The following is an 18281-nucleotide window of genomic DNA, read 5'->3' on the forward strand; positions in this document are numbered from 1 at the left end:
ACACACACACACACACACACACACACACACACACACACACACACACACACAGAGCTTATCCCAAGGACTCAGGATTTATCCCAGAATGCCCTTCAGATAAGTTCTTCTGTTAAAGCACAAGGTACATGGCCTATATTCTCATGGTTATGCAGTTCCTCATGGTGATGATGTGTGCACGCTCTCCTTGTGCCTGGGTGATTCATGGGCAGCTAGTTCATCCCTGAGTCTGAACAGAGTGTAGCCACAGATAGGATGGGGTACAGAGGCTGGCTGGGAGAGATTTCCACCAGTACGGAGATAGTGTGCATGTTCCTGTCAGGGGAGTCACAGGCCAGGGGAGGGGTCACAAGGAAAGTGCTTCATTGAAGAGGACAGAACTCCTTAGAATGGAAAAGAGAACAGAAATGAGACAGGAAGTGCTTCTGAGAATCTTTAGCCCTGGGTCGGTGATGTCAGTCACATGGTTCTTATGGGTTCTACTGTCTGAAATAAACACAGAGCAGGTAGATTGTTGGTGAAGGTATTGCCTCTTGTATCCTGAATGCACAAGACATCTAGTGTTAGTGGGGTCAGACCGAAGCAGGGAGCTGCAGGCTGAGGAGAGGATGTGGGAAGTGGGTACCTGGGCCACTCTGAGAAGCTCTTGGATCAAGTCCTCCTTGCCATCCACACTGCGAGCCACCACAACATGAGAAGGGACCCGGGCCAGGTAGCACTGTTCATATTCATCCACTGGCCTGCGGGTGTTGTCTGTGCAGAGCAGCTCGTACTGGTCCCTGTCCGCCTTTCTTGGCATGACCTCTGAGGAAGGAAAGTTCAGGTGAGCAGGCTGAACAGGGAGCTGTGTTGACCTCTCCCCACCCCCACAGAGTGAGTGGCCTGAAGAGAACAGGAGAGAATCCTTTCCAAACACACTTTACACAGATGAGAGAGCAGGGGGCTCATCAGGGAAACAACAGGCTTACAACCCCGCTGTGGTTCACACGGGGTTGGGTAACCATGCCTGGCCCAGTCTCCCTCCAGCTGACTGTATCCCTGTGGATCTGAAAGGAAAAATGGTGGCAGCAAATACACATGGTTGTATGCAAGGCTCACTGCTGCCCAGGCCTCTTTACACTCAATTCCCCAGCTAAAGGAGGCCAGGCATGGAATGATGACAGTATAGACACAAAGACACGAGTCAGAGAGTTAAGGGAACTTGTCAAAGTCTCAGTGATGCTGCCAGGCTGGGGCAATTCATGTCCCTCGTGAACACAGCCAAGTTCTTCCAGAGACAGGGCCTGCTTGGGGAAAGTGCTGAGAGAGCCAAGAGTGAGGAGTCCCAGGGTCCCAGTCAGGGAACCCCGCAGGTGTGAAACACAGGTTCCTTGGTTGCTACTGTGTTGATTCGGGTGTTGTGGACCCCATCTCTTCTTAGGTTGAAGTCATAATCCACAGTGTTCCCTAGTGTCCCCTTACTTTGAAGTAGTCCTTACGAATGTATGCAGTTAAGATGTGACATAGTGGACTACAGTGGGCTCCTAATCCAATACAACCAGTGTTCTTGTGAGAGAGGAAACTGGGGCAGAGATGTGCACACAGGGAGACAGCCGTGTAAGCATGATGTCGTCATGACGTCAGACAGTGACGATATGTATGTACAAGCCAAGGAACACCAAAGATGGCCACTCAGGCAGGAGAGCAGCATGCAAGAGTCTTCCTCACATCCTCAGAAGGAACCAACACTGTTGACACCCTGATCTTAAAATTGCAGCCTTCAGAAGGAGGAGATGGAGAGTTTCTGTTGCTTAAACCACCCAGCATGTGGTACTTTGTATTTGCAGGCCTGGAAAATGAACACGGGTGGTCTTTGGGATTAATAAAAGTCTCATATTGAAAGAGAAGTTCCTGGAAACTTCCTGGAAGCATTCGTTATAAAGGTGGGTACATGTTTGAGCTTTGAACGTTTTGAGTGGCTTGGTGTGTCACTATCTGATATTTAATTGGCTATAAAACCAAGAATCTGGCCAGGCCCAGTGGCCTTTTCCTGTAACCCCAGCTACTTTAGGGGTTGAAGCAGGAAAACAGGAAATTTGAGACCTGTCAGGGTTACAGAATGAGTTGAAGATCAGCTGGGAAACTTAGTGAGCTCTTGTTTCAAATTACCAACAATAATAAATGAAAAGCAAAGAATATTTAGGAATGCAACCCTTTGACAGAGTGTTTGCCTGGTATGCATGAGGTTCTGGATCAGTGCACCGAACTTTCACAAACACACACATACACACACACATAGACACACATAAACACATATACAGACATACACATACAGATACACACACATAGACACACACATAGGTACATAAACACACACACATACACAGACACACACAAACACATACACACAAGATACATACACACACAGACACAGTCACATACACATAAGCTCATACACACAGACACGTGCTAACACACATTCATACATACACATATACATACATACATACATACATACATACATACATACATATGCACAGAGAGAAACATATACAAACGCATACACACAGAGACACACACACATACACAGAGAGTGAAAGACACATATACAAACACACACACAGACACAGCCATGTGCACACACAGACATGCATGCACACGTGAGTGCACACACACATACACCTCACAATCCCAGAATACATAATTTTAACTTGTCTAAAAATGTTGCTTTGCTGTTTGAGCTAAATTGTCCAAAATGGCGGAAAGGCTCGTCATGTTACTTTTTATTTTAATTTTTAGAATGAGGGGGCTGATCAGGGGTAAAGCATTTATCCAGTGTATACAAGGCTCTTGGTTTAATGTGGGGCATTGCAGAAGCAACTTCTTTCACTAATTGGTAAGATGCAAATAACAGTCCAAAAATCGTGTTCACTAGATTTATAGAGGTGTTGGCAGGTTGGCTGAGGCAGCAGGGGAGGGACAGGTGCATGTTCCTGAAATAAGGGTGGCCAGCAGGAGACAGATATGCACTAAAAAGAATAAGTGGGACCCTAAACAATATAGAAATGCTAGAACTGCTTTCATAAAATCTCTTCAATGGCATAAGCCTCTCAATATCAATAGTCTCTAGAAATTAAAAAATAAAAGTCCTTTGGAGACAAGAGCCAGAGCCTTTGGCCAGGCTGGGGCCCACTTTACTCTTTGTCCAGCACTTACCAAACACTGACAGGTGTCTCACGAAGCTCACATCCCCCGTGCCATCCTGCAGGCATCTGCAAACAGGACAGCCAAGGTCAGGCCCTCTGCCTGGGAACACACTTCATCTGTCTCTTGTGCAATGTCCCTTACAACCTGGGGAGGCTTTGGTGGAAATGGTAGCGTCCATCTGTCTTCAGAGAGGCAGTGGCCTTATCTGAGTCCTTTGAACCTCACAACCATGCTGAGACCCGAAGCAGGCAGGACGCCTGGAAATCAGCATGGCAGACAGTTCCAGAGAGGGGTGATGAGACAGACAGGACCCTTGGGTTCCTCCTAGGGAGACGCTCAAAGCAACTGGTTGGGTTTTGGCTATTTACAAGTCATCAGACATGCAGCCTAGACTGGCCTCGAACTTGTAATCCTCCTGCCTCTACCTCCTTCAGCAAACTGTACTGGTGTGAACCACCACAAACAGCAACATCAAACTACCAACAAAACCTTCAACCCAAAATTTGTCCTGCCTACAGGATGTGGAGAGATAAAGATAGAGCAGAGACAGAGGGAATGGTCCAACCTGAGACCCATCCCATGGGAGAGAGCCAGCCCCTGACACTATTAATGATTCTCTGCTATGCTTGCAGACAGGAGCCTAACATAACTGTCCTCTGAGAGGCTCCACCCAGCAGTGGATGGAGGCAGATTGACAGACCCACAGCCAAACATCAGATGGAGTTTGGGGACTCGTGGAAGACTGGAATATAGAATTAAGTGACCGGAGGCGTCAAAGACACCACAAGACCACCTACAGAGTCAACAAACCTGGGCCCCTGGAGGTTCACAGAGACTGAACCGCCAACTAGAATATGCAGGGGCTGGACCTAGGGCCCCCGCACATTTGTAGCAGATGTGCAGTTTGGTCTTCATGTGGGTTCCCTAACAAATGGAGCAAGGGCTGATTCTAACTCTGTTGCCTGCCATTGGATCCCCTTCCCCCTAGCTGGACTGCCTAGTTGGGCCTCAATGGAAGAGGATGTGCTTAGTCCTGCTGGGACTAGATATCTTAGGGCAGGGTGGTATGGGGGTGGGGGCGCCCCTTGCCTTCCCCTTCTCTGAGGATAAAGGGATAATTGGGTGAGGCATTTGTAAGGGTGGGACCTGGAGGAGAGGAAGTGGGCTGTGATTGGGATGTGATGAGAATAAAAATAAATAAATTATGGAAAGAAAAAAATAGTCACTAGATGCTCTCAGTGACAGGGAGACCTCTGTGTTCTGGTCTGGGGAGAACAGCAGACAGTGTGGCCTTCTCCAACCTTTCCCCAAGTCTTTGAACAGTGTTTTAACAGCAATCAGAACATGACATTGATTCCAACACTCAAGAGACAGAGGCAGGGGGATCTCTATGAGTTCAAGGCCAGCCTAGTGTACAAAGGGAGTTTCAGGACAGCCAGGATTGTTACACAGAGAAATCCTGTCTTGAAAAACAAAACAAAACCAGAGAGAGAGAGAGAGAGAGAGAGAGAGAGAGAGAGAGAGAGAGAGAGAGAGAGAATAGAAAAACACAGGCAAAATACCAAAGATGGTTATCTGAGAGGCTCCTGAGGTCTGTGTCTACAGACCCCAGACTCCAGAAACAAGATATATCTGACCCCTCGCCACTTCTGTTATCATGGGACATATCATGGCCCCAGCTTTGGGGAGACAGTAAGGTCTCCCACAAAGAAGATTGTTCCTCAGGATGCTTATCACCAGGGGTAGGGCACAGGAGGGACTCTGGACCCTGATAGTCATGCCATCTGGATGCCAGGCATGTGTCCTGTTCTATCCTGTGCCTTTGTCTCTCTGCTATTGTTGATATTGGTTGTCAGCTAGACAGGATCAGATAATATAGGAGACAAGCACAGGTCATACCTGTGAGGGTGTTTCTAGGCTAATTAAGGGGGGAAGATGCACCCTAAATGTGGGTGGTGTAGCTCTATGGGCTGGAGACTAGCACTGAATAAAAAGGAGAAAATGAGCTGAGTACCAGCACCCCGACTCCAGGTAACCAGCCAGCTCATTCTCTGCCACCATGCCTTTCCCATCATGATGGACGGTAGCCTCCGTAACAGTGAGCCGGAGTAAACTTTATTTCATAAGTTGTTTCTTGTCAGGCATTTAGTTGCAGTAATGAGAAAAGTAACTAAGGGGCTGCAGAGATGGCTCAGCGGTTATTGGTCACTCTTCCAGAGGACCTGGGTTCAATTCCCAGAACTCACATGGCAGCTCACAACTGTAACTCCAGTTCCAGGGATTCAACACCCTCACACAGACATACTTGCAGACAAACCACAAATACACATAGTTTATTTATATAAATTACTTATATAACTTATAAAATAGACATTCTTTTTAAATAATTTATTAATTTTTATCAAATTTCATTAAATTAATAATTTGGTAATAAATTGAAATAATTTAATTAATAAATAAATACTTTTTTAAAAGAGAAAAGTAGCTAATAGACCCCCAAGTTCTAGAGCAAAGGTTTCACTTACTTTAAGGCTCCCCAGTAGCCAAAGTATGGTTCCCGGGAGGAGCAGGCACACTTGTCTGTCCCCTTCCCCGCACACAGCTGACACAGGCTGGGAAACATCTTTCCATCCGCACAGGGCACACAGCTGCTGGAGAAGAATGTGGCGGCTGCTGCTCAACACAGAGACAGAGCCACAGAGTGTGAGCTGGCTAAAGCCTTCAGATTATTCATGTTTTCGGGGGAGTGCCCTATGGCAGAGCCCAAGTCTGTGGACATCTCCCAGGCCTGCTTCTAGGAAGGGAAAGGATGTGCAGGGAACCTGCCAAAGGTAGTAGACAGTGTCCATGCCAGAATGAACGAATGCACAGCCCAGGGCCCTGTGTGTTTGAGAATCGCACTCAGGTGGGCTCAGGGGCTCAAGCCCATGAAAACACTTGGCGGCTTGTCTGCTGCAGGGTGTAGGATCTGCTGACCCACGTGACAAGACATGACCAGTGCCCTGCATGCACCCTGTTAATTCACCAACACCTTACAGGGTCAGGCAGAACACTGAAGACCCCGTGCAGACTGGTCATCACCCAGTAGTCTTTTCTCACTGCATAAGCCCACCCCACTTCGTCCTGTCTGTACGCAGAGGCTGGGATGCCTCATGGGATCCCTTTGCAGGATGGGGGTGGGGAATTGGTAGATCCTGCTGGTGAGTCAGGAGAGGAGCAATCCAGTAGCTCCTGCCTAGCCACCCAGGGAGATGTCCAGTGGTATCTGTCACCAAGGCAAGTGAACATCCATAGAAAGGTCAAAACCCAGGGAGAGCCGAGGCGATGCTGTTCTGCTTCACCAGACTCCATCAGACCCACAGAGTAGCCTGTCTCTCTCTCTTAAGCCATGAGTACTGGGGGCTGGAGAGGTGGTTCAGTGGTTAAGGGCACTGGCTGTTCTTCCAGAAGTCCTGAGTTCAATTCCCAGCAACCACATGGTGGCTCATAACCATCTGTAAAGGGATCCGATGCCCTCTTCTGGCCTGCACATGAACATGCAGATACAATACTCAGACATAAAAATACATAAATCTTTAAAACAAAAAACCATGAATACTGCAGATGTTGATAGCTCAGAAAGGGTTCCACTTTTGCAGAGTGTAGAATCTGGTAGTCATCTTCAAGGGCTGAACAGGTCTGGGCTCACTGTGGCTCATCCTAAATGCTCAAGAAGCCTGAGGTATCCAGGATATCCTAGCATCAGCCAGTCATTCTGTCCTTGCCCCAAACCCTCGAATGAATAAGTGGAAGCCTGGGAGGCTGGTGAGGTGTCTGGGAGTCCCCAGACACCCTTCCTGGGAGGCTTGGAGGAAGGCAACCTTCCTCGGGGGCTTTCAAGGATACCCTTGCCAAGACAAACTGCTGTGATTCCCCGGGAAGAAGAGACTGATGGCTCAGCAAAAGAGAAGCACCTCTACCAAGAGAAGACTCTGCCAGCTATGTGATGCTGGCGCGTACTCTTACTCCATCTTGGAGAACATAAAACATGACATGTCCGTCAGGGACTGAGTGATGGTTAACATGCATTCTCAACTGAACTTGGAATCATCATAGAAACACATATCTGGGTGTGTGTCTATGAGGATGTTTCCAGAAAAGTTTAACTAATGAGGGAAGAGCTACCCTGAACGTGGGTGTGTCACCACTGATGGGATGGGGTCCTGGGTTAAATGAGAGAGAGAGAGAGAGAGAGAGAGAGAGAGAGAGAGAGCTGAGCTCGAGCTCCTGCCATGAGTAACCCACTGAGAGTACTGTTCCCTCAGACTCTGAGCCCCAATAAGCCCTTCCTTCCTGAAGTTGCTTCTGTTGGGTTCTTTCCACAGTGCCAAGACAAACAGCTGACATATTGTGTAACTCCAACACAGTCCATTTAGACCATCCAGGGCAGGAGCCCCACTTGAGGGCACCCAGCTCCAGGTGTCTCACCTGTTTCCCGAGAGCCAGAAGGAAGCAGGAAGCTGAGGGGAACGTACCACCCAGCAGACCAGCCCAGGCCCGCGTGGCAGGACTTCTTGCCCTGGAGCTGGTTCAGTTGGAAGCCTGTTCCCTTCTTCGCCACAGCCACGACATAATAATGGGTTTGTGGATCTGTAGTGGAGCAGAGAGAAAGAGAAGGCAAAATAAAGTGTGCCATTACAACTAACCTTCCAGGGCAATCACGATGTGGACCATCGGAGGATCCTGGGCCCAGCACCATTCTCTACCAAGAAGGGCAGAAAAAAGAATGCAAAAAAAATGCTTTTACCTGGCAAGAAGAGAGAACTGACCCTTTCAAGGCAATGAATTAATATTACAGATGCTCCCTGACTTACAAGCTAGACTTGTGAGGTTTTTACTTTATGGTAGGTGCAAAAGCCAGTAGCACCCTTTGAATTTTCAATTTAGTCTTTCAAATGCATGCCGATCCACTCTTCTGAAGCTGGGCAGAGATGGTAAGCCATGATGTGTGCAGTCAGCCATGGGACCACGACGGGGACAAACACTCGCCCACAGCACTGTGTTGCTTGATAGGCTGTTAGCTGTATTGAAACCATCTGGGCTTATAATATTTTTAGTTGATAATGGGTTTATCATTATCATTATTTGGGACACAGGACCACTGTGGGTTAGGATACCTCTGGGATCCTATGTGTTTTGTTTTGTTTCTCTAAGCCTGCAGTCACTCTAAGTTTGCAGAGCTAGAACCTTGAACACTGAACAATCCCTTACTGGACTTTGCTTCAGGAACCCCCAGGCGTTAGTGCCAGTGGCTGCACTATGCTGCCTCTATGTGGGCTTCTCTTCCTTTTATGGTTTTCTGCTTACAGCTCAGTCACAAAGTGAAGATGTGAGAGGAAAGACGGAGAGTGTCCGTGGAATATGGGCAGAAGCCTGCAAGCTAGAGCCACACGGAGCCAGGCTGTGCTCTCACACATAGATAGGAATAATGAACAAGAGGTAAAATCTCCCCTCACTCACTTTCCCAGAGCTTCTCACGCCAGACACAGACCTGTGCTGTATAAGACCTGCAGGAAACAGCATAAAGAAAGCCTTGTGGATCCTCAGAGATGGTCTTTCATTGGCACACTAGTGGTGGGTGATAGACTCTGGATAACACTCCTCTGGGGGTGTTAACTCTCCCACAGACTACAGATCCAAGATATGTCCATCAGGATTCATAAAAGCTACAGCTTCCTGTGAAGAAATGTGCCAACCCCTGCGAGTCAGTGACCAACACTGTCAATCCAAAGAGCTCCAGAGACTTGGTTCCCTGTAACGTTAGCGTGACACTTCACTTTCAGTGTCACCTTGGTTAGATTTGCCATCATGTTGGAGACACACTTCTGATGAATAGACATGAGAAGAGAGTGGACCAGGCATCGATCCCCCTTGCTCTCTTTTCCTCTCTGCTTCCTGACTTCAGATGCAATGTGACCGGCTGCCTCATTCTCCTTCTGCAGTGCCCTTCCCACGCTGGTGGACTATATCCTTTCAAAGGATACAGTGAGCCGAGATAAACCTTCCCTTCCTGAAGTTTCTTTTGTCAGGCAATTTGTCACAGCAATAAGAAAAGTAACTGGTACACTTGGCAAAGTCGACCCCCTAACCGTGGTGGCCATCACACCACCCCAGTGATACTGGGCCCCAGGGAGAACACACCGTCTTTTGATCCATAGTATTCTGCCATGATAGGTTTCAGGCTGTAGTGGGGCAGGCCAGCCTCAACCATCAAAGTTCCATCAATAGTCACAGCATCTACTTTATTGGCCTAAAAGACAAGAGACCAGACATGAATGAGACTCTTCACCCCTGGTGAAGACACACACACACACACACACACACACGAGCACCTAGCATGGGTAGGTCTCCATGTGTGTTTAATGAGTGCATACATGACCTGTAGAATATTGCCACACATGAGATCTCATGCTGCATCTCCCACATCTGGGTTTCCTGGATTTGTCAGCCAGAGGTTCCTTCCTCTCTGCAGGAAGCAGCAATGAGTGCATACATGAGCTATAGAATATTGCCACACATGAGATCTCATGCTGCACCTCCCACATCTGGGTTTCCGGGATCTGTCAGCCAGGGGTTCCTTCCTTCACAGGCCTCTCTAAGATGAAGTTGGATCATTTCCTACCCACAATGCGACTCATTCTTTCTATTCCTGGGCAATTGACATCCTTGTTTCAGCACTGGGGAATAAACTTAAAATCTTGCACATCTAGGCAACTGCTCTATCACTGGGGAATATTTCCAGCCCCTTTTTACTTCTTGAATTCTTGAACTCTCCCTAGCCTGAGCAATCCTTGGACTTACAAGCCCTCCTACCTCAGCCTCCCCATTTACTGCATTCCAGGTCTGTGCCGCCGGACTCAGTTTAGAGAAAGACTTTTAAAGGAATCTGGGTTTTCCAGAATGTAGTTTATAGTACAGTCATTTCTCAGCATCTGAGGGAGATTTGTTCTCACATTCTGAAAGAGCAAAGTCAACAAAGGCTTGAATCCCTAATAGGACATGCAGTGGCATTGCACACAACCTGTGCAGGTATTCTCATGTACTCCAGACTATCTTTAGACTACATATAAAGGTAATCCAAGCTAGAAGCTATATGAACAATTGTCACACTGTGCTGTTCCAAGAATGAAGATGAAGAGTTGTCACATGTTCAATATAGATGTGTTTTAAAAAATAGTTTTTTGATCTGTGGTTGTTTGACTTCACAGATTCCATGTTATTATTTTATAACATATTCCTGTGGAATATACATATTATATGCATATTTGTGTCTATAACAGGACATGACTGAAAGCATGTATCAGAAGCAACTCAAGTTAACTTGGAAAAGGACGTATTTAATACACAAGGTACAAGAATGAGGTCTCTAAGCCTGTGAACCAGTCAACACCAGCGACATCAGGATTGGAAGGAGGGATTGCAGGGGTATCCTAGTGGTTAAGGCCACTTGCTGCTGTTGCAGAGCACCTGGGTTCTTAGCATCCACTTGGTGGTTCACAACTACCCCTAACTCCAATTCCAGGGGATTCGGTGACCTCTTCTGACATTTGTGGGCACTGAGCACACACATGGCATGCAGACATACACCATGCATGCAGACAAAAGCTCATAAAATAAAAATAAAATAAATAAATAAATAAATAAATAAATAAATAAATAAATAGATGAAAGACAGAAGGACGGAAGAAGATTCAGAGCAAATTGAATGGACTTGACATGAGCTCCAGCCATCCCTGAGGCCTCCAGTTCATGGTGGCTTTTCTTCGCTTCACACATCCTCCCTTCCTGAGTCCTTCTCCTTCAGGGTCCAGCATCAGATGAAAAAGACAAGTCTTAGACAGTTTAACTTGCTCTGCAGTTACACAAGAACAAATGGCTATAGCAAATGCATCTCTGTCTACTCTTCCACTGGTCTGCCTCTCCCTCGGCCTCTGTCTCTGTCTTTCACACTCATACACACACACACATGCACACACACTTGCACACACAACACACACATGTATACACATACACAAAGGCACATTTCATGTTTAAAAAACCAAACAACTTTGCTGGGCAGTGGTGGTGACACCTTTAATCCCTGCACTTGGGAAGCAAAGGCAAGCATACATCTTTGAGTTTGAGACCAGCCTGGTTATATAACAACAACATAACAACAACATCCCAGGTTTTTGTACTTAATTATTAAAACCCCACCAGGTATGGTGGTCCACACCTTGAGTCCCAGTACCCAGGAGAGAGGAACAGGAGCTCTTTGAGTTTGTACCCTGCTCTACATACAGAAATTTTGTTTATTTTTGAATCTTTTTTTAATTAAGAAATTATTTTATTTGCATTGGTGTTTTTTGCCTGTATGAGGGTGACAGATCCTCTGGAATTGGAGTTACAGACAGTTAGGAGCTGCCTTATGGGTGGTTAACCATTACCAACCCATGGGAATTGAACCCTAGTCCTCTGGAATAACAAGTGCTCTTAACTGCTCAGCCATCTCTCCAGCCCAGTATTTTTGAGTCTTTTTTGTTTGTTTGTTTGTTTTTTGTTTTTCCAGACAGGGTTTCTCTGTGTAGCCCTGGCTGTCCTGGAACTCACTCTGTAGACCAGGCTGGCCTTGAACTCAGAAATCCACCTGCCTCTGACTCCCAAGTGCTGGGATTAAAGGCGTGCACCACTACAGCCCTGCCTTTTTTGAGTCTTTATAGATTCTCCTGATGCAGTTTTAGGTTTTGCTGTGTCATAGATACATTGCTAAATTTGAACCCTGTATTAGTTGTTAGATTAAGATTATGGCTTTTACTACAGATGAGCACTGAACGGCTGTATTCTCCCCTGCTCTATAAAGCACAGGAAAAGGACAGCCTTTCTTCAGCTCTCTTTCAACTAGCAGTGACTTACCGAGATGTCCCGGATGCACTCAGGGTGAGAGGTTTTCCTCACACAGGTAACAGCTGGACCACCTGCAGGAAGGACTTTCTTCATATTGTCACGGAAACTTGAACACTTAGTGGCCTCATGATCTGACACAACACACCATCGTATGGTCTTCTCAGGAACAGCCAGGCACAGCCCTAGGGGAGAGACACAAGAGGTCCATGACATTCACCTTCCTCTGCTGGCAGAAGGGATCAAACACAAGACAAGGAGCTGACTAAGTCGCCTGGACCAATGGCTCAGAGAGCTAGTGTAATGGATAAGTCTGCATTCTGCTCTTGTGGAGAACCAGAGCTCACAGCTTACAACCTCCTGTAACTCCAGCCCTGGGCGGGGGGCATCATCTTCCAGCCTTTGTTGTGGATACCACAATCACATGCATAACTCCCCTGTAATGTGTATGTAATTAAAAAATATCTTAATACTGAAAAATAGAACCAACTGTGTGTCATCCACAAACTGAACTGGCTGTGTTCCTTGAGGGAATCCTCAGGGCCCTCTTTTTCTGATTCTCTCCATATATTAAAATCCCCCAAAAGATAACCACAAGTTTAGCAACATGACACAGCAATTCCACCTCTAAACATATATTTAAAAATTGACAACAGGAACTGAAACAAATACACACACACAGGTATTCACAGAAACGCTAATTTTTTTTTTTTTCGAGACAGGGTTTTTCTGTGTAGCCCTGGCTGTCCTGGAACTCACTCTGTAGACCAGGCTGGCCTCGAACTCAGAAATCCGCCTGCCTCTGCCTCCCAAGTGCTGGGGTTAAAGGCATGTGCCACCACCGCCCGGCTATAATTTTTTTTCAGTAATTAAAAAAAAACCAAACATTTGGGGCTAGAGAGATGGCTCAGAGGTTAAAAGTGCTGGCTGCAATTCCAGAGGTCCTGAGTTCAATTCCCAGCAACCACATGGTGGCTCACAACCGTCTATATGGGATCTGATTCCCTCTTCTGTGTGTGTGTGAAAACAGATCATTCATAAACAATAAAATAAATAAATACTTTTTTAAAAGATTCAAATGTACATTAAAGGGAGAGTGGCTGGGTACCATCGTGTTTTAAGTCCTGAATGAATCTCAAAAACAGCAAGTGAAAGAAATAAACAAAGTCTCTCAACATATAGTTACTAATATTACCCAATAATTTTAGATATTTGTACAAAAGAATCGAAAATGCATATCTTCTCAAAGATGGGCCTCACTACTGTACATGACAGCCTTATCCATAAAGGCCTCACACTAGAGACAACCTGCACAACTCAGTGAGTGGCTAGAGAAACAAAGGGTGGTGAAGCCACACCGTGGGACAGGGCTTGGCCATTGAAAAAATGAATGTGGTTTTGTAAGGGTAAAAATTAAAATAGCTCAGCAGAGACCACAAACAACTTGGCAAAGACCACAGGACAGCTTGCTGAACTTGCTGAGAATAGCCATAATAAAAATACAAAGCCCCTCTAGGGACGAGGTGACCAGAAATGTAGAAACAACCAAAGACATATCTTGACCAGTCTAAACATGCCCAAGTGAGTAATGGGCCACCTGGTGTTTATCCTAGAAGGTCTGAGACATCATGGTCAAAAATAGTGGGCCATCCAACCTGTCAAAATGATTGCTTACGCGAAGTGCTGATGTTTGAAATATCCAATCATATGTAACCGCGGCAGAATTTCCCGCTTTTCCCTTCCCCCTTGTGCCTCCCCCTATAAAAGTTCTAAACTTCCTGGGGTCTTCATCGAAATTCTCTCCCCTGTGTGGGATGACTTTCAATCCAAGGGCCCTTGTTAGTAAACTGCCTTTTGCTATTTTGCATCAAGTCAGTCTCTCGTGTCTCCTTGGGTGCGCGCTAATCGGGGACTTGAGTTGGGGGGTCCTCTTTCTGGGTCTTTACAGTACATGCCTCCTGGATAAACCTCCAAACAACTATGCCAAGTGACAGAAGCCGGTGAGACTGTGGAGGAGGCTCAGTGGATAAAGAGCTGCCTGTACTCAGGAGGCAGAGGCCCGGAATGGGAAAAGCTAGACTAGCAGACTCGATCAGCTCCTGGCTCAATGAGAGACCCTGTTTCAGTAACTAAAACGGATGGAGTCAGGGCCCAATGTCAATTCCCAGCCTTCACACAAACTCACACAAGTACAGTGCGCGTTCGCATGCGGGCACCCACACATCTTCAAATAGGCAGGTATGAATGCAGCACACACAAAGGAGGGGGAGAGTGGTGGGGAGGGAGAGAGGGAGAGGGAGGGAGGGAGGGAAGGAGAGAAGAAGAGAGAAGGAGGGAGAGAGAGAGAGAGAGAGAGAGAGAGAGAGAGAGAGACCCGGTTCTGTGAAGTAGGCCCTCTGGGAACCATTATAGCCCCTCTATCATTGAGGGCTTTATCCCCACTGTCTGCAGCAACTGAGGCTTCTTTTCTTTTCTTTTTTTCTTTTTTTTGGTTTTTCGAGACAGGGTTTCTCTGTGTAGCCCTGGCTGTCCTGGAACTCACTCTGTAGACCAGGCTGGCCTCGAACACAGAAATCCGCCTGCCTCTGCCTCCCAAGTGCTGGGATTAAAGGTGTGCGCCACCACTGCCCTGCACAATTGAGGTTTCAAGGAATGAGTCATTCAAATACCTGTGAGAACCCAATGGTGCCTATTTATTGTCTGTGTATAGGAACTGCCCTTACCTGTGATCTCTCCTGCTTCCACTTGGGCCAGAGCCAGAGTCCTCAGGTTGTGGCACACACTGGGATCCCTGCTCAAGACTTCATGGCTGTGACCCTTACCTGAACCCACTATGGAGTCCTGATTCTGAGAGCCATAGAAATCATTCCAAAATCCAAGAGTAACCATCAGCCCTATCCCCTCCCTAAAGCCCAATTCTTTCCTTCAACAGGCCTCTGTGGTGGTGGTGGTGGGAGGAGGGAGTGGCTGCTTCTGCTACTGACAATATTTTTTTCCCAGAAATTTCAGGTCCACTTTGGTTTAAGCATTGCACACTTGCATCCAAATTACTTACTTATTTAATTCTACTTCTTACTTAATAACTCAAATCTACTGAGGGAGGGAGAGGAGGAAAGAGGAGGAGAGAGAGAAAGAGAAGAAAGAAGAGGAAAAGGAGAAGAGGAGGAGGAAGAGAAAGAGGAGGAGGAGGAGGAGGAAGAGGAGGAGGAGGAGGAAGAGGAAGAAGAGGAGGAGGAGGAGGAAGAGGAGGAGGAAGAGGAGGAAGAAGAGGAAGAGGAAGAGGAAGAGGAGGAAGAAGAGGAAGAGGAAGAGGAAGAGGAAGAGGAAGAGGAAGAAGAAGAAGAAGAAGAACTAGAACTAGAACTCAGTGGTCCAGTCTGTTGAGATGGCAGTGGGTAAGGGTACTTGCTGCTAAACTTAATGACCTGAGTTTGACTCCAGAACCCCTATGATGTAAGGAGAAAAACAACTCCAAAAGTCATCTCCTGTAGAGTACATACAGACAGACAGACAGACACACACACAGACACAGACACACACACAAACACACACACAGACACAGACACAGACACACACACACACACACACACACACACACATAATAAAGAAATAAATGTAAAACACAGGAAAGCCAAACCCACAGGGATGTGTGCTTATACTCCATGTGTGAGCCCAGAAGAGACATGGTGTGCACAGGGGCTGAGGTGGGGATGGCTGAGAAAGGATGAGGGGATTTGAAAAACTTAGAAATGTTCTTTATCTTGATTATGGTGGAGATCACGTTAGCTGAACTGTATATATCCTTTAAATGAGTGTCGTTTATTGTATGTAAACGATGTGTCAAAAGTGTGGGGGAACATTACTGAGTCACTTCAAGTCTCAGAACAAAGCTGCTTTGGCCTCAAAGCAGACTGGGCTCAAAGCAAGCCACTACTCCCTTTGAACAGGACTACAGGTGACAAAGACTTCATCATAACATGCCCTAGCTAAAAATGATAGCTGTCACTTTAGGACTGGTAGGTTGTGTTGAGCCATTTCTGAGTTACAGCAAGAGCATCATAACTTCAAGACCAACCTGTTGCTAACCATAAGCCTCAACTGCCACTATTGCTGGCAGACTGCCTACATAGGAACACACACACACACACACACACCATGCACACACGTGCGTGCACCTTCCCCTCCCCCCAGCTTCTTAGAAAGCTTCTGTTTAAACTGTTTCTACTGCCTACCGGCTGTGTTACAGTGTAGCTAATATTCTAATCTGCTTCCGTCTGTCTCTGGTGAATTCATTCCCTGCCTGGGCATCACTAGCCCATCATCATTGTCCTGGCTTGGCAAATAGAAATATTTTTTAAAAAGAGAGGACGTGTACAAACAAGTGAAGGGTAGGTGGAGTCTGATAACATGGACAAGGTCCTCAGTAGCGTTCCACCACTGGCCTCCTGACAGATGCAAGAAGAGGCAGTCTGAGCACGCTGTGACTGTTTCAGTGTGAAGAGAAAGGCTGCTGGTGGCCTCCTGTTCACTCACTGAATAGAGAAAGTTCTTGGACCCCAGAAGAAACCATTAGCTTGGCTCTTGACTCTTGCAAGTTCTTAGGATATGTGTTCTTCCTGTTATGTGTTTCCTATTTAAGCTGCTTTGGCTGAGGTTTTGTTGTTGTTGTTGGTGGTGGTGGCTTAGGGGTTTTGTTTTTTTGTCATTTGACACCACAAGTGTTCTTGTTGGATTAGAACACTTGAGTTTTGAGGAACAGAGGTCCCAGACTCCAGCCTGGTCTGGTAGCCTGGAGAAAGATCATGAAGAAATAAAGCCCAGAGGGGCCTCTAGTCTCTGATATGTAAACATGAAGCCTGTTGGGAAAATGAACTTTTGGTCAGTGTCTGACATTGCCAGAGATGAGGCAAGAAAAACAAAGAACACTGGCTCAGTTCAGGGGAATTCTGAAAGAGACCAGGCAGCTGCACTCTGAGAAAGAATGACCCCTGAGTGGCTACAGGTGGCAATGCTGGGCAGAAGAGACAGGCACATACTGAGTACCAGTGCTGTTCTCTGCCGGGCTCTGGTTACCCTGCCCACCCGCCCGTTAGATGCCTACCCTAGTTATTATTTACCACGGTCTCAGACCAGACAAAGCTAAAGGGAGGAAGGTCCAACCATGGTTGAGCCAGGAAGACATCTTCACAGTACACAAGTTCTTTTCTGGAGGAAGAAGCTGGTTCTCCCAACCCAAGAAAAGGCTTCCCGCGTTTATGTGCTTGGAACTCTGCTGGCCTCTAGCCTCGTTAGCTCATTTCCCATGGGTAAAGATAACTTTTTAAAAAAGTTAACATTGTGTGGGTGCCACATGTGGAGGTCAGAGGACAGCTTTCAGGGGTGGGTTCCCTCCTTTTACCATAAGGGTCCCAGAGATCATATGTGTCAATCGCAGCCTTGGCGCCTTTGTCTACTGAGCCAGTAACACAAGCTGTGGGTTTTTTGTTTTGTTTTTGCTTTTGTTTTTTTCCTCTCCTCTCTCTCATTTACTTCTCCATTTCCCTTCAGAAAAGGGCAGGCCTCCCAAGGATATCAACCAAACACGGCAAAACAAGCTGCAAAAAGACTAGGCACCTCCCTAGTATTAAGGCAGGATGAGGTGACCCAAGCGGCAGGAAAAGGGTCTCCAAAGCAGGCAAAAGAGTCAGAGACAATTCACAACGGAAACGGCCTTAGTGAGGGCAAAGGACAGCCGGGGGATTGCAGTGTCTGGCAGGTGGATTCCAATCCAGAGTGACTGCTCTTCCCTGGGATCATAGTCTGTCCAAACACAGCATTTGGTCCCTGAAGTGGCTGGCCAGCAAATGACATCTGGTCCCCTCCCCAGAGAAGCAGGAGGGCCGGCCCCCCGCCTGGCTCTCGGCACACTCACCTAGGGTCCCGGAGCATAGCAGAGCGTAGATGACCAGCCTCATTTTCAACTGTGGAACAACTGTGTCCTGGTTGCTCTCCCCTGGTCTAGGTGCACTTTACTCAGAAGGCAGAGGGTTGACTGATGAATCTGCCTACTGGGAAAGGTTCTTCAGCCCCAGTCCGGGCTGATCGCCACTGCCACACCCTCCATGCCTTCCTTATCTGGCCAAGCAGATACCCAGGCGGCTAGGGACACTATCCTCCCTCTGTCCCCAGTCCCTGGGTGG

The 18281-nt window shown here is 47.0% G+C and overlaps 1 protein-coding gene across 1 annotated transcript in view; it reads right to left on the minus strand.

Annotated features, from left to right (window-relative positions):
- Window positions 1–18160, minus strand: part of LOC114611927 (inhibitor of carbonic anhydrase) — a 38456-nt gene extending 20296 nt beyond the window's left edge. Inside the window, exons 1-7 of the mRNA XM_028756757.1 lie at window positions 18014–18160; window positions 12115–12287; window positions 9364–9472; window positions 7651–7812; window positions 5709–5856; window positions 3193–3248; window positions 623–801 (exon numbers count right to left, since the gene is read on the minus strand). Coding sequence (XP_028612590.1) covers window positions 623–801; window positions 3193–3248; window positions 5709–5856; window positions 7651–7812; window positions 9364–9472; window positions 12115–12287; window positions 18014–18056 — 870 coding nt within the window. The 5' untranslated portion in view covers window positions 18057–18160. The remainder of the gene's footprint in view (window positions 1–622; window positions 802–3192; window positions 3249–5708; window positions 5857–7650; window positions 7813–9363; window positions 9473–12114; window positions 12288–18013) is intronic.
- Window positions 18161–18281: the final 121 nt, after the last annotated feature.

Source organism: Grammomys surdaster, unplaced genomic scaffold (assembly GCF_004785775.1).
Source record: "Grammomys surdaster isolate TR1022 unplaced genomic scaffold, NIH_TR_1.0 126131, whole genome shotgun sequence".
NCBI lineage: Eukaryota > Metazoa > Chordata > Mammalia > Rodentia > Muridae > Grammomys > Grammomys surdaster.